Genomic DNA, 14,511 nt, shown 5'->3' on the forward strand with positions numbered 1-14,511 from the left:
GCGGCTAAATGTACCCTGATTTCACGAGAGGATGTAGAGGCACTGTATTTTTCTTGCAAAACTGAACGTGTGCTTAAATCCAACAAAAGGAAGGTAAAAATCAAGCCATCGGAGAGTGTGCGTGCTGGCCAGGTTCACGATGATTCGCAGGATGGATTTTGGAAAGAAAAAGTTTGGTTAAGTTTGCACAGCGTTCCACAGACTTTTTCATTTAAAAACAAAGCTGGCCGGCAAGAGACTGCCTCCCGACCCGACTCCAATCTACCTCAAATTTACAGCAAATCGCTTCGTCATGACTTCCAAGCTGTCACAAAGTCTGCAAGTAAAACGTTCAAAAACTATGAAACAACTCCGATACCTGGCAACTATGTAGCCTTTAACCAGCGACACTCGTTTTTTCGGAATGCTGTGAGCCGACAGCCCGCTCTCTACCAGTCCGCCATTGCAGCTCAGTCCAAGCTCGCAGGCACCGCCGACCTACTTTACAAGAGGAAAAGGAAGCGCGAGAGCACCGGGAGGCAGTTCTGGAACCGGAGCAGACCCAGTCAACAGCTTTTGTTTGTTCCGAAGTGCTGCAAGACAAAAACACCCAACGGCTCTTTTCACCTTGATCACGACTTATACCTCGACCACCCGCACACTGGGAGTTTTCAGGAGAGTTGCAGCAGCGACACGGAATCTAGTTCCTTCTCGGAGCGTGTAAACAATGACTCGGATTTTGGGTCAAGTTTGTCCACGACTAGCAACTCCGGAACCTCGGATGAGGAGGAGGACGAATCCCCCTCGGAGTCTTCGGATGTCAGTTCCGACGAGGAGAGTTCGTCCCAGTCTGATTCGAGTTCTGTGTCCAGTCAAGTGTCCATACAGAGTATTCGCTTCAGACGCGCAAGATTTACGAGTCTGAACACTAAAGCACCTTTGCTTCTGCAGCCTACTTTCCACTACAATCTCCAGCAAAGACCAGGCGCACATAGTGGAACAACTGCACCGAATGATGACAAAGGCAAAAAACAGCAAAAATGTGGCTTTACCAAATGCAGGGATAACCACGGGGATGGCGATGCCTTAAATTTGCCTAAATTCAACACGTCTGTTGCTGCGAGTTACTTCATTGATTCTAAAGGAGAAGGAGTTTCCTGCACACAACCACAGTTTGAATTCCCAAATGATCCAAAGACGGAGGACCTTACAGCTAACGGAGTTAAAGATACAGGCCCATCTTGCGTAAATGGAAACAAAGCATTTCTGCAACAAAGGACACCAGGACATACAAACAAATGCCCTCAAGCCTTGATTTCACACTGTGCCCAAGACAATGAAACAATAGTTTCGACGTCCTCTGAAAACAATCTTTCATTAGCCTCCCATTTCAAACGAGAAGTGAAAAATAGCCACTGCCTGAGACAACCCTCACCTCTGAAAGCCATCAAAACAGAGGCGGGGGAACCCATCTCGGCCACAAGTTCCAGCAGCGAGACCAGACCGGTGAAAACACCCACCACTCTACTAAATAATGTCAAAATCAAAGTGGAAAGTACATATGATGAGTACGAATATGCGACTCAGGGTTATGCGTACTCGACCAAAGGACAAGAGTCAGAAACCAACTACAGTCATGGCCCTACTAACGAGTTAAAACCAACTGACCGGTCAAGTCACTTCTCTAAAGCTAGCGAAAGCACTGCCATTATTCACAGGAAGACCCGTAGTAACCCAGAAGCAGAAAGCACTTTAAACATTGCTTGTCCAGTGGAAGGGGAGTACAAAAATGGTGCACGAGTTCGGAAAAACTACAGGAGTTTGGCACTGGGAAGTAAGGCTGAGGCTCCGCGGATTCAGGCGAGGGTGACTGCGGGAGTTGACAGGAGTCCTCATCCAGCAGGTAAAGCGGATAGTAATGAAGGATCAGGCGAGGGTTGCACGGGGACCAATAAGCGCAAACGTGCGACTAGTCATGGGGCATGTGGGAAAAAACCCTTCAACTTCATGGCGAATTTTCCATTTCCGCCATCACTAGTTCTTGGCAGTGATGGAGATTTGACTCCAGCTTACTCTTTGAACTCTTTAAGAAACAACGAACTGCCTCATAAGTCTCACCCTGTTTGGACATGGCAGCTTGGTGGATCTGTCGTACCTCCCCCACCCAGTCAGAGATTCAGGAAATGCTAATGTTACAAGCTCTCATCTCGTGAAAATGTGCTTTGTTTATTTATAACCGCGTCTTAAAATGTGTGCACTGATGAGCCTACGTCTCACCTTCATTCGTGTTTGCTTTTGAGGATAAGCACGCCGAGTTGTCATGGAACTACACGTGCACAATATGGAGCTGGGCCTCTGAACGTTTCTGTCTTATCATTTGGACTGAGTGAGACACGTTCCAGGAGTCCTGTCTGATCAGACGCTGGAGAATATCGGCTATTCCCTCAAGCAATGGCTGTGGTATTGCAAACGTGCTTTTCCTCTGTATTGACCCTATGTACACGCCATGGTGCTCGACCTGTTGGATTTTAGGTTTTCATTGTTAATATTAAGTAAACCTTGAGTTATTTACAGTTGTGGAAAAAACCTCTTGAAACCAGTGGAGTTCTCATTGTTCCCGCACCGGCAGGGCATGGACACACCGTTGGGTGATGATCAAAAGGACTGACTGTTGAAGTGGATATGTTCTTTGTTTTTTTACAGGGGTTTGGACATGATCTTTTGTTTGGAGATATTTAAATTACGTGATTTGGTTTGAAATGGGTTGTCGCTGTTCAATGTTTTTTTGTTGTTGTTAAAAGAAACTCCCCATAGCCTTGTGTGTTTGTATGGGCCTGTGTACAAGCATCCCAATGCGTCTGTAGGCCTCAGTACCGACAATCAGGAGTTGTTTGATTTGCACGATTGCATACAAGGGAAAAACACACCAAATCGATGTCTTGTGAGCACACACACATTAGGTTTATACAGACAGATAGATGAGCACAAATTCACCATTGCACTTTGACACAATAGCGAGGCCTAGGCTACATCAAGTGTATGATTTTTTATAAGAGGAATGTTCTGAACCTCATATCTCCTATAACAATAGCAGGTATAAAGTGCCCAGTAAACTGAGTAAATGTAGATCTTTTTTTATCCTTGAACCCGTTTTCTGATACCCATCAATACTTGTTTATTATGATAGGCTGATTATGGGGTTATACAGCAGAAACAGCGCAAATGTGAATTATTTGCGCAAAATATTCTGTACATTGTGTAATATACCTTTGTGAATCATGGGTTGGGAAATCCCATAATCACACGGGTCCTTATGCCCAGCTGAGATTTTGTTCGCTCTGACCCACTATTCAAGTGCTATTTTTAATTACTATGGCTACCCTTGGAGGGTAAGTCCTCGAATGTCAAAGAGATAAGAATTGTGTTTTTTGTTTGCCAATGAAATGATATTTTGTGTGCTAATTCAGAGCCATTATTATACAAGTCAAAATGGACACTGTGGATGCTATGTCATGAATGTACTTCAGCCCTCCAATATGCATCTGGGCTTACCATAGCAACGCAAAGCTGGGTTGCTATAAAAGCTCACAGTTCAGCTCCTGGTCGAGAATGGCAGCGTTGAAATTCTGCTGAAATCTAGTCACTGTCCCAGACATTCAGAGTTCATTCAGAGGCCATTTTTGTGTAGGCTGTAGAGCTTTCCCCTCACAAAACTAGGCTTCACGTGTCTTGGTTTAAAGGAAAAAGAACAGGGGTTTTGTAAAGATAGCACACACCCCTAGACTGTTAAATGTAGGTCGTAGGCCTACGTAAGGGCCTCATGATCCATGTATTTTTGTATTTCAGGTGTGGATGTGTACATAAAGCATTGCGCTCGTAGCCTATTTTTAAGAAGTTAAAGCCAGCCTCGCAGACTGATTGTATGGGGTTACGCAAACGTAGGAGCACACCACACAGGCCACAATGAGAGGTGAGGAGAAGGCGTTCTCTAAATAATAATAAAATAAATAAATAAACACGGCCCTCGCACGCACCAGTTCAGCAAGGAACCTTTCACCCGTAATCCCCGTGTCGAAGTGCCCCGCGAGGCCAGGGAATGTAGCGTTGCAATCGGGCTGAAGCACAAGGTATCTCAACGCAAGGATCGCCAAATGACATGCCGTGTAGAATTTAGAACAGATTAAGGGAATGAGCATGTGGCTCTCCATAGCGTTAAGGGTCCCAATATGAGCACGAGGCTGAGGAGTGGCGCGTAAACACTACAGTGGTCTAGATGCAGATTCGTGTGTGAACGTCTTTCCTTTGTCCTTCTGCATTTTTAAAAAAATAATAATACTTGAGGTCAAATGATGACATGAAATTTGAAGTCACTGGTTGTTTATATGAAAACCTGAATATTTATTTTTTAGTGATTTTCTTTCTTTTTTTTGATAGGCCTACCATTGTTGTGTAGAATGAACGCACTCGAGATGAAAACTTGAATGGTGGATTCTGAAGCACTTTCTCTTTCTTTTTAAGCTAAGAATGGTTAATTAAATGCATTTGGGTGTGGATGTCAGTGAGTCTTATTTCCTGTGAAGGAGCCTTACTGTAGGCCTACATGTCAATCGCACACACACTGGGTCATTCAGGACCTTATTCTCAGTTGGTGACCACAACATCTTCGTCTCTGGCATAATACTGTTGAAATTTGGAATAGGGAAAAAACACGAGGTTACAACTGTAAATAGTAAATGCACACACACCAGGGGGAGTGGCAGTGGTGCCCCAAACACTTACAGAAAAGCACGCGAGCACAGTGACCATGCGTGTACATGAATGTAATTCTTAAGTGTGAATACTCTGCATGTCGCTTGTAGGGGACGAGGCCTATTACGTGCACTCAGTTCGCTGGAGCAACTTGATACATACGATTTAAAAGGATCTAGTTACACCAACTTTAGGAGGCAAGGTTTTGATTATGTTCAGCGAATGAGGCGTTTGACGAAGTAAATATTGACATTTTCCCGATGAACATTTGCAGAATGAATTGAATGTAAAACTTTTCTTGGTAATTCAAAAGTTTAATCAAATTAAAAAATATGTTTTTTTTTAGACATCCAAAGACAAAGACATGTAAATGTAGGCCGTGCTCAAACTGATCCTTGGTGTATCAAAGCAACTTTTGTTTTACTCTGAATCACCATGTCCTAAAAAATAATGCTTTGTTGTCTGATTTGTGTTGTAGGATAAAGTAGACTTTGATTTGAATATAGGCATTTTAAGACTACGTCAGAATCACTACATTCACGCGAGATGTTGTTTGATCAAATGTATTTCAGACGTGTTCCCTCATCATGCTTTAGAAAACGTATCGGCAGCAGCATAAGGCACCCTCAGCATAGTGCAAAGACAAAGGGCTTACCAGCTAATTAAGCGAAATGGTCAAAAGCGCGAACAGGGCTCATGTTGGACTCTAATGTTGTGGAGAAAGCTGCTGTTCGGTCACGTTCCTGTATTCAACAAAGTGCTTGTGCTTCAACCTTGAGTTTCTGAATCATAGAGTAGGCCTAGTGAGATGTTGACTGACTGACAGAAACACTAAACTGGATTTAGGCCCACCGTTGAACACCAGTTATTGGACGGGATGTGTCCGTTTAGTCCGGTGTTAAACAAAGGAAGTTCATAACTTCTTTTGTCTTCTGCTCTGAATAAACATCCTCTGAAGTATCACACGCGGACTTGGTTATATGTGCCAACGACTGTGCAGATCTAACGTCACGCGTTAAATCCCTATTAATTAATTCACATTATAACCAGAAAAGCACACTGCAATTTAGCATGGATTTAATGTTTTCAATTTGCATTAAGAGGTAACAGAGGACGTAATGCAAATAATACGCTCTATAAATAAATAAATAAATAGCCTACGCAAATAAATAAATAATGCAGGACACCCTGACACAAACACATGGGCAAGGAAATAATTTAAAAAATCAATTTCAGCAAAGGATTTGGTTCTGTAGACTCAAGAGGTCTGTAAGATTTTCAGACTTAAATTTGGTCAAGAACAACATGTTGCAGACGACATATTTTTCAGTTTTGGCCTCAGTGGTCACTGCGGTCAGTGTATGCTGTGCGATTCCCCACTTTCCCACATTAGTCATAATGTGAAGCCATATAACGTTGACGCGTGTTCAGCATTGTTGCTGTATTTTTATTATTATTAAATGACGGACCTGCCTATAGGTCTGTATATTTACTATGCGGGCGGTAGATTGTATAGGCCTGTTGTGGAACGGAACAGCACCGAGACTGCATTAATGCTCTCACCACGATTAAGTTCTGTAGCCTACAGCCCCGTGCACTGCCGCACGCGGAGCCGCATTGCCGAACGGCTGACGATGTGAACCTTTCTGACACTGCACATGAGCCATTCCGTTTGAGTCCATGCATGTGTGTTTTAACCAACTTGCTTATGAACTGCTTTCAAAGTACTAACATAAACCATTATGGACACTTGTGGAAATTGCTTTAAAATGGGTTAAAAAAATAAAATGATAATAATAAAAAAGACTTAGCCTACTGGCGATACCTCAAGCTTTGTCACGATTTCGTCTATCTAGAGGCAACTTTGTGCAGCCTAATATCAACCTATTCCATAATGCTATCGATTAAGTCCAAAATCTATTGAATTCACCACGATCAAATGCCCATATGCTTAGGCCTATTTCATACCTGTAGGTCTATAGCAACTTTCCCTATTTAGCTCTTGGTTTTTGGTTTTCCATTTCGTGAACCTCCTCTGTTTTGTTCAAATGGACAGTCTGAGAAATAACGGCGATTGTGCCTATAGCACAAAAGACCTAACAATAGTTTCAGTTTTTAGTTATTGTTTAGGCCTATAGTCTATTATTTATTTGCAAGGTAATTAATCCTTATGGTTGACTATTAGGTTGTGCCCCATTACGAGTAGGCCATTGCAGTCTGTGCTTTGTGGCCCTTGTGCGCCACATTGTCAAACAAAACCGCATCTTATGCGCGTCAATTAGGTACGTCCATTATTATTTAGGCCTATACAGGAGGCTCAGCCACCGGACACGGCCTTCATTTATCGCAATATTGCGCCACAGCGACGGGAACAGTTAAAGTTTTCCATTCATTCGGAGGAAGCATGGCACACCCTAAACAAACTTACTTTTCCCTGTCTGTAATTCAACCACTGATATAGATGTAGGCTAATGCTTTGAGCACTAGCCCCATAGAGCGGCATATGACCCGACACCATTACGTTATAATATGAGACATTATCATAAAAACTAGATTCTTTGTAGGTGAAACCGACTTCTACCGTCATCTTGTAGGCCACCAATGACAACACCACATAAACGCTATAAAAGGTTTAGTTTTTATTAGTAGCCTACATTTTGAATGTTCCAATCTACTCAATTGTATCAGTCTCCTGCTTGTCAGGAAGGGATATTTCCAAATATTTACGTCGAGATTACAAGTAGCACTGGATATTAATGAATTAAACGGTTAGCCTATTTTTGGGTTTCAGTGTGGTAGGCCCACGCCGTCATTTAAGCATAGTCTAAAGCGTGTTTTAAAATGGCCAAGAACATTTTATTATTGAACTATGTTCTGAACTAAACTTCTTTATTTTCATTTCTTCAATTATGATGGAATATCCGTGGAGATTGTAAACACGTAGGCCTATAGCCTGAGATTTCCGCAACCCGCTCGATGTTTTCATCGGATTATCTAAGAACTGGTTAGGTGCTAATATGTGTTCGTGGCTGACTGGAGTAGGCTTAGTTCTATATGGGGCCTACTCTGTCATGATTTAAATCGTCGCAAAAGAAGATTAATAGGCTACATTGGGGTTGCCTGTGCATGTTGCATTCCATGCGCCAATCCGAACATTTGCTGAACGGTTAGAGATAATAGCGCGCATTCAGATTCAGCAATCACAGGGCAAGGGTAAAGGAGAGCGCTTCTGACCAAGTCCACTACAATGACATCTCTGAATCAGCAGCGTTTGATGGACAGCGGAACCCTGTTTGACCCCTAGAATAAAAGCATCATTTGTAAATGAACCGATCAGGCATTGGATCTAGTTTAGAAAACACAGGGCAATATTTTATGCAATTTGAAGAGATGTCATTCACCAAATTAAATTCAGCTATGGATAACTCATACTCAAAAATGAGCTCTGTATGACGGCTTTACCTCGACTCAGCCCAAATATAACACTGCGTGAACTAAACTGAACGTAGGCCTAGGGTATCCACCACACGAAGCAAATAAAGTAGCTGTCGTTTCGTGCCAACTCCTATAACATGTTTTGGTAAACCCTTTTCAGTCACTCACTCTGACATTCGCTTATTCATTCCCTTTTCTCTCATCCGTTTACGCAGTTAATTGCTGATGACAACATAAAGTAGGCCCATTGCCGGGGCATGATGGGCAACTCTTTTACAGCCTATGATACACATGTCGTCATTTATCCAATGAAAAGAAGCATGCAGTGTACTTTTGCATCCAGTGTTGCGTAGCCTAGGCCTACTTGAGCTTCTTAGGTACACTCACATGCTAAAACTGCGTTGAGAATAAATAAAAACGCTGACTGCGGCACTCTGCTCGACACAGAAACAGCGAAGCACATATCGGTTGCATCTGGAGGGACAGTTGTCTTTACAATCTCTCAGAAATCTAAAAGCATAGAGATCCCAGCCAGCATTGGGAAGAGAGTCGGTAGAAAGATTCCATGCATGGTTTATACCGACTCCCATTCTTCCCATAGACCAAGTAAATAATAGTTAGGCTACGTTAGACCAAGTTAATTTTTTCAAAATTAATATTCTATCATACTCGGGTGAAAGTCTAGGGTCATTTCTAAAATAGACTACATTCATTGTAGGTGTGTGCCTATGTCTCTGGTGTGTGTGTGCGTGTGTGTGTGTGTGTGTGTGTGTGTGTGTGTGTGTGTGTGTGTGTGTGTGTGTGTGTGTGTGTGTGTGTGTGTGTGTGTGTGTGTGTGTGTGTGTGTGTGTGTGTGTGTTTTAATAACTACACGGTACACACGTGTGTATGAATCTGTACGCACATACACACACACACACGTCAGTCTATTCTCTCTCTCTCTCTCTCTCTCTCTCTATGTGCGTAGAGAAACAGAGAAACAATCATCACAAAATGACAAAGACCAAAATAATGTAAAGAACAAGCGAGCGTCTTCATTTGAATCCGCATAGATGACTTGATTCAAAGCTAATTGAGGCTCTGAAACCAGTAACCTATACAAATCGACTCACGTTTAAGACTCAATGCTTCTTGTCTTCAACTAGGCCTATTGTGGATTTCCTAATTATTAGGCATATCTTGTCTTATGACTTTGAATGCTAATTGATCAACCACATGAGACCAAACAAATCAGTTTTCATTCAGAAATAATTAACCTTAGTGATTTAAGGTTTTTTTAAAAACAAATACCTCAGTTGCCGTATTGGCAGTTGTTGACTGAGGAATGTAATTATTTTCATGACGTAGCCAACTAAAATTGTGAGAACACGTTTAAGCCTAGATGAGTGTTAATTTTAGACTACTCTACCATTTGATATTTTAATTTAGCATATTAAATAAATATAACTTTCCTACATATTGACAGGTATTCATAATGAGAAGGCAAGGAAGAAACGCAATGGACACAGGTATTAATTCACAAAAATATGAATTAATTAATAAATCATTAGATATGAACATATAACACACTTTCTAACAGTCTGATGCTTCATGGCTTTTCAAAATACCCTGTTTTGAGCACAAATGCATCAATTTAATATAGTATCGATAAATTACAGACTATGGCTGCAATATATGTTAGGCTACTGGGCAATAACAATGATGGTAATGATCAGAAAGTTTTTTCTTCAGTAAAATTGTCTGGAAGTGAAATTATTCAAAACACTCAATCAATGGTCTTTTTCATATTAACATTCTCTCTCTCCCTCTCCCTCTCTCTCTCTCTCTCTCTCCGTCTCTGTCTCTCTCGCCAATCTATCTCTGCGTGTTCGCACGCGTGTGTTAATCATTAACCGATTGCCACTTATGTAACTTAACATCAACAACAAAAACAAATGTGGTGTTTAAAAAACCTACTGGGAACTTTCGCTACACAGTGGTCTGACATTTACGAAGCGCAACATCAATAAAATCCCTTCCGTCTATTGCAACCTCGAGTGCAATAAAGTGAGAGATTTTACAATGAAAAATCCCAAGAACAGAGTCTGACCCGCAACTGTTATGTGCTGCTGCCCCCTACTGGTGATCTGCATTAATGAAAGTAGCTCTTAAAGGGGAGGTTGAGGAGACGGGTGAAATTTTAAGGAGGAACGGAGAGATAGTTTGTTCAGTGACTATATTGTACAAACAGCACCTTGTCTCTTAAGCTGAGAAATGTGGATCCCCAAAAGAATAGTTTCTCTATGGTAGGCCCAAGGCACAGAGGCTTCGACTAATAGCTTGTGCGTAAAAATGGAAAGTTTAGGCATATTTTTAACAGTGTTCCAGAGGTGCAAAGGTGAAACGGTCATTACAGCGGAACTCTAAGTAATCTAACCATAATTCAGTGTAGAAATAGACAATTAGGGGACATTATTCAAATTGTAGCCCTATACGAAATTCTTTTAGTGTGCACTTGGCACATATTCTATTTTGAGGTTTTCTACCCAATCCAGCCTAATTTAACACTTAGTTTAATCGCGGATAGAAGGTCGTATAATTGAGCCTATTTGGCATTTTTGGTGGATTAAAAGAAGTCACTGTTTTCCTGTCCAAGATGGATATGGGTAGTTCACGACCAACATTAGTTTATTCATCGGCGTTCATGCTTTTCAAGACCAAGTAGGCCGAGTGCTCTGGTGCGGCCCATTTATCCAGATGTCGCCAAATGTTAGACGAACCAGAGACACATAGCCTTTGGGTGGTCAGATATTCATTACATAATCCAAATCATATTTGATCTGACGAACTAAAATAGGGCACATTGACATAATATACGCTACAGAAAACAACTGGGCGGTAGAAATCAATCTTAAACAATTTTACACAAAGACAAGTGGGCAGACTGACTGACGAGGACTCTCTCTCTCTCTCTCTCTCTCTCTCTCTCTCTCTCACACTCACACACTCACTCTCTCTCACACTCTCTCTCACACACACACACACACACACACACACACACACACACACACACACACACACACACACACACACACACACACACACACACACTCTAACATTTACTTATTGTCGACATCCAATTAATGTCTTAGGCTAGACTTCTGTATGCCTGTCAAAAACTTGGGGTTGGTCTATCACACTGTTGATCTATCACAGACAGAGGCCGCCTGGAATTGTCTTGAAAAAGGCAGTGACCAACAACCAAATTAAACTAGGCTATTTACCAGCACGAAAACATGAGTACATTCAATACAGAATTGTAGTCCTGTTTGAACTGGGTTCAAATACAGTCTTCGTACCAACCGAATTGGAGTGCTGATGTTAGTTAATAATGTGTTATCTCCCTCTTTGTTGAATTTCACTTTAATAAGAACTGTCAAACTGCAGTTCCGCGAGAGGAGTTTAATTACGTGACTCCAGGTGCACACTTGCGCACGATAAGCGCGCCACTGCCAAACACGCTGCCCTATTTCTGATCAAAGGTTAATATTATCTCATGTATCCAATGCCATTCAGACATTCCAAGTCAACGAAATGGATTAATTGTCAGTAGGCTATGACCAATTCAGCCACTGGCTCACAACCTGCTAGTTTGCGGTAGCCTACTGACCTTTGACAACGAAAGGTCTGAATAATAGCTGCCGATGTGCACCAAGACGTTCTTCAAGACGTGAACATGTGCTCCTTCATTCTACGTTGAAAATAAATGCAATACCATCCAATGATAAATGACAAAGGGAAGGATAAATATGTGAAGGCAGGTGCGCAGACAAAGTGCTTTATTGTTTTGAGCAAATGGACTATTAATTCGCTTAACATGAAGATACCGCACAGGCAGCCGGACTCTTGAGTCAGATGCGCATCGGAAAGTAATGTTAAGGTGGCCATCATTGCCCCTATCAAAAGAATTTAGGCTGAAACAAACTAGAAATAGACATGGGTGACATTAAGCTATTTTCCATCAACGTTGACACGTCTGAAAGTCACACAAAACGTTGCCTACAACTGCGGCATTCAAACACAATACAAAATTGGGAAAAAAAATAAAATAAATGATAGAATACTGTTTCATTTATAAGTTTTTGTTTTCACCGCATGGATGCAAAATGGAGAATTAGGCCTGATGTTTAAGAACAACGGGAAAGGACATCAAGATCTGAACATTACGATTAAATTATAGCCTACCTGTCTTACCTCTGTGAATCTACAATAAACGTGCTGAGCAGGCAGCTTTCAGTCATCCCCTCCCTATTCAACAACTATTCCTCGGTTTAAAAAGGCAAATTAAAGCCAGTTAGTAATTTTTGGAGAAGCATAGGCCTATAGGCTAGCTTTTAAATGTGATGAGGATATCAATGCTCCCCTAATGCTTGCAGATAGGCTAATCTCCAGACCATTGAGAGCTCAGTTGGCTCGTTTATAAAGCTGTAGCACGTGTGTACTATTCGGAGGAAAATGCGTTTATAAGATGGGCTATTACCTCAAAACATTGTACGCATAGCAAGTTTCACACTTCATCAAAATGGGCACACCAGCGGTCCGTAACAGTGCACGTCTTGATGTCTTTCAAGGAAATGGTCATTAAGCGTTTTTTCTAAAGCCGAGGGGATAATGACGTTATTTTCCAGTATGGATATATCACACATCCAAAACATCCACAAATAAGGATGAAAGAAAACTGGGAAATATCCATGCCATCCTCATATTAGAAAATAATATTTAACCTTACAAAAAAAAATATTACAAAATACAAAATTAAACAATCTTGAGTAAAAAGGCACACTTTTTGCACAGTGTGTATGAAAACAGTTTAAAGCAGGTTTGGACCATTTCAAAAATTATATTATGGGGAAGAAAACTGAGTTATCATGTAAAACATAAAATTTTAGGACTCAACCACATATGATGCAGAAAATAAAAGCTTTATGCAACATGCACTTTACAGTACTTAAGCATTGTACAATTTCAGAAACAATCTTCATTTATGAGACCACTTTAACCGAACACTGCAGCATTAACTTCTTTTTAAATAGTCATGATAGCAGTTTTTGAATAAAAAGCAATGAAAAAAAATATATGTGCATATAATCTGTAACTCTTACCAAATTCAACACTTGAGGTTTTCCAAAGATACAAGATGTGAGTTACTTTAGAATGCACATTACCTGGTTCAGGTAATACCAACACTAACATCACCATGTCATGTACATTATATTTTCATTTCCCTTGTAAGTAGAAGCCAACTGGTGGGACAAAACGTTTATCATTTGGTTCTCTTCCTTATGTGCAAAATATACAAAATATTCCATTTCTTGTCAATTGAAAACTGCCAATCAAACACATTCGAGGGACACATAATAGTTACACATAGAAACATTCAATGGAAAAAAAAAAATACAAAAAAAGGCTAAAACTCACAAACACAGAAAAAAACAGTCATCAATTGGCAAATAAAAATTCACAACATAGCTCCCCATATGAGGAGCCCCTCCTCTCCAAATAGCCCACCCCCTACCTTAAAACACTGACATGTCACACCAGGTTGTGTGCACTGTTAACGAGACAGAGGTAAAGTATGCTTCTCCTTTCATCTACACAGAGCTCTCTCCTGTTCCCACAACAACAAATGATGGCCTGCATTCCATAGATTTTTTGTTGCAATAGGTAACAGAATAAACAACCGTTTCTGTCTTTCTTTTTTTAAAAAAAGAAAAAGGGAAAAGTGCAACAATTTGTTTAAGGTGCAGATGGCAAATGTAGGTCAATCTCTTCTGTAACAGACTCGAGGACGCAAACTGTGCACTGATCAGATTCTCCGTCTCCACCTGTCTCCACCTGTCTCCACCATCCGCCCCGTCTCCTCTGCGCTCCACGGCGCCCCCCACTGAGCTCCAGGAGAAACACAATGCTGCTGCAGCAAGCAGTGCTCACGTAAGACATTGTCCAGTGAAGGCCTCGTTCGTACCCCATCCACACCCAACCCCCCCCCCCCCCCACCCCACCCACCCACCCCCCGGAAGGTCACAGCCCCGATGTGCGGAAGTGGGCAGTTAGTCAGGATAGGTGATGGTGATGGTGATGGTAAGGGGGGGGTAGATAGTAGGTGCCTCGCAATAAGTCTTTGAGTGGCGGGTTTCACCAAAAGCCCACAGGAGGCTGGTGCCCACAGGAGGCTGGTGACGACTTGGCCAACAGAGTGGGCAGAGCGGGAGTGTGGATGTCGCGCCGGTCGAGTCGGCCTGTGGGGGGCGCTGTGGGCGGAAGACCAGGCCCCGCGGGTCCACCACTCATCTCGGCCGCAGGGGACGC

The 14,511-nt window shown here is 41.8% G+C and overlaps 1 protein-coding gene across 1 annotated transcript in view; it reads left to right on the forward strand.

Moving 5' to 3' along the window:
• skida1 (SKI/DACH domain containing 1) overlaps positions 1-4,713 on the forward strand; it is a 4,941-nt gene extending 228 nt beyond the window's left edge. Inside the window, exon 1 of the mRNA XM_062521616.1 lies at positions 1-4,713. This exon is cut by the window's left edge and continues 228 nt beyond it. Within this exon, the coding sequence (XP_062377600.1) occupies positions 1-2,169 (2,169 nt within the window). The 3' untranslated portion in view covers positions 2,170-4,713.
• Positions 4,714-14,511: the final 9,798 nt, after the last annotated feature.

This window comes from Sardina pilchardus, chromosome 19, assembly GCF_963854185.1.
Source record: "Sardina pilchardus chromosome 19, fSarPil1.1, whole genome shotgun sequence".
Lineage (NCBI taxonomy): Eukaryota > Metazoa > Chordata > Actinopteri > Clupeiformes > Clupeidae > Sardina > Sardina pilchardus.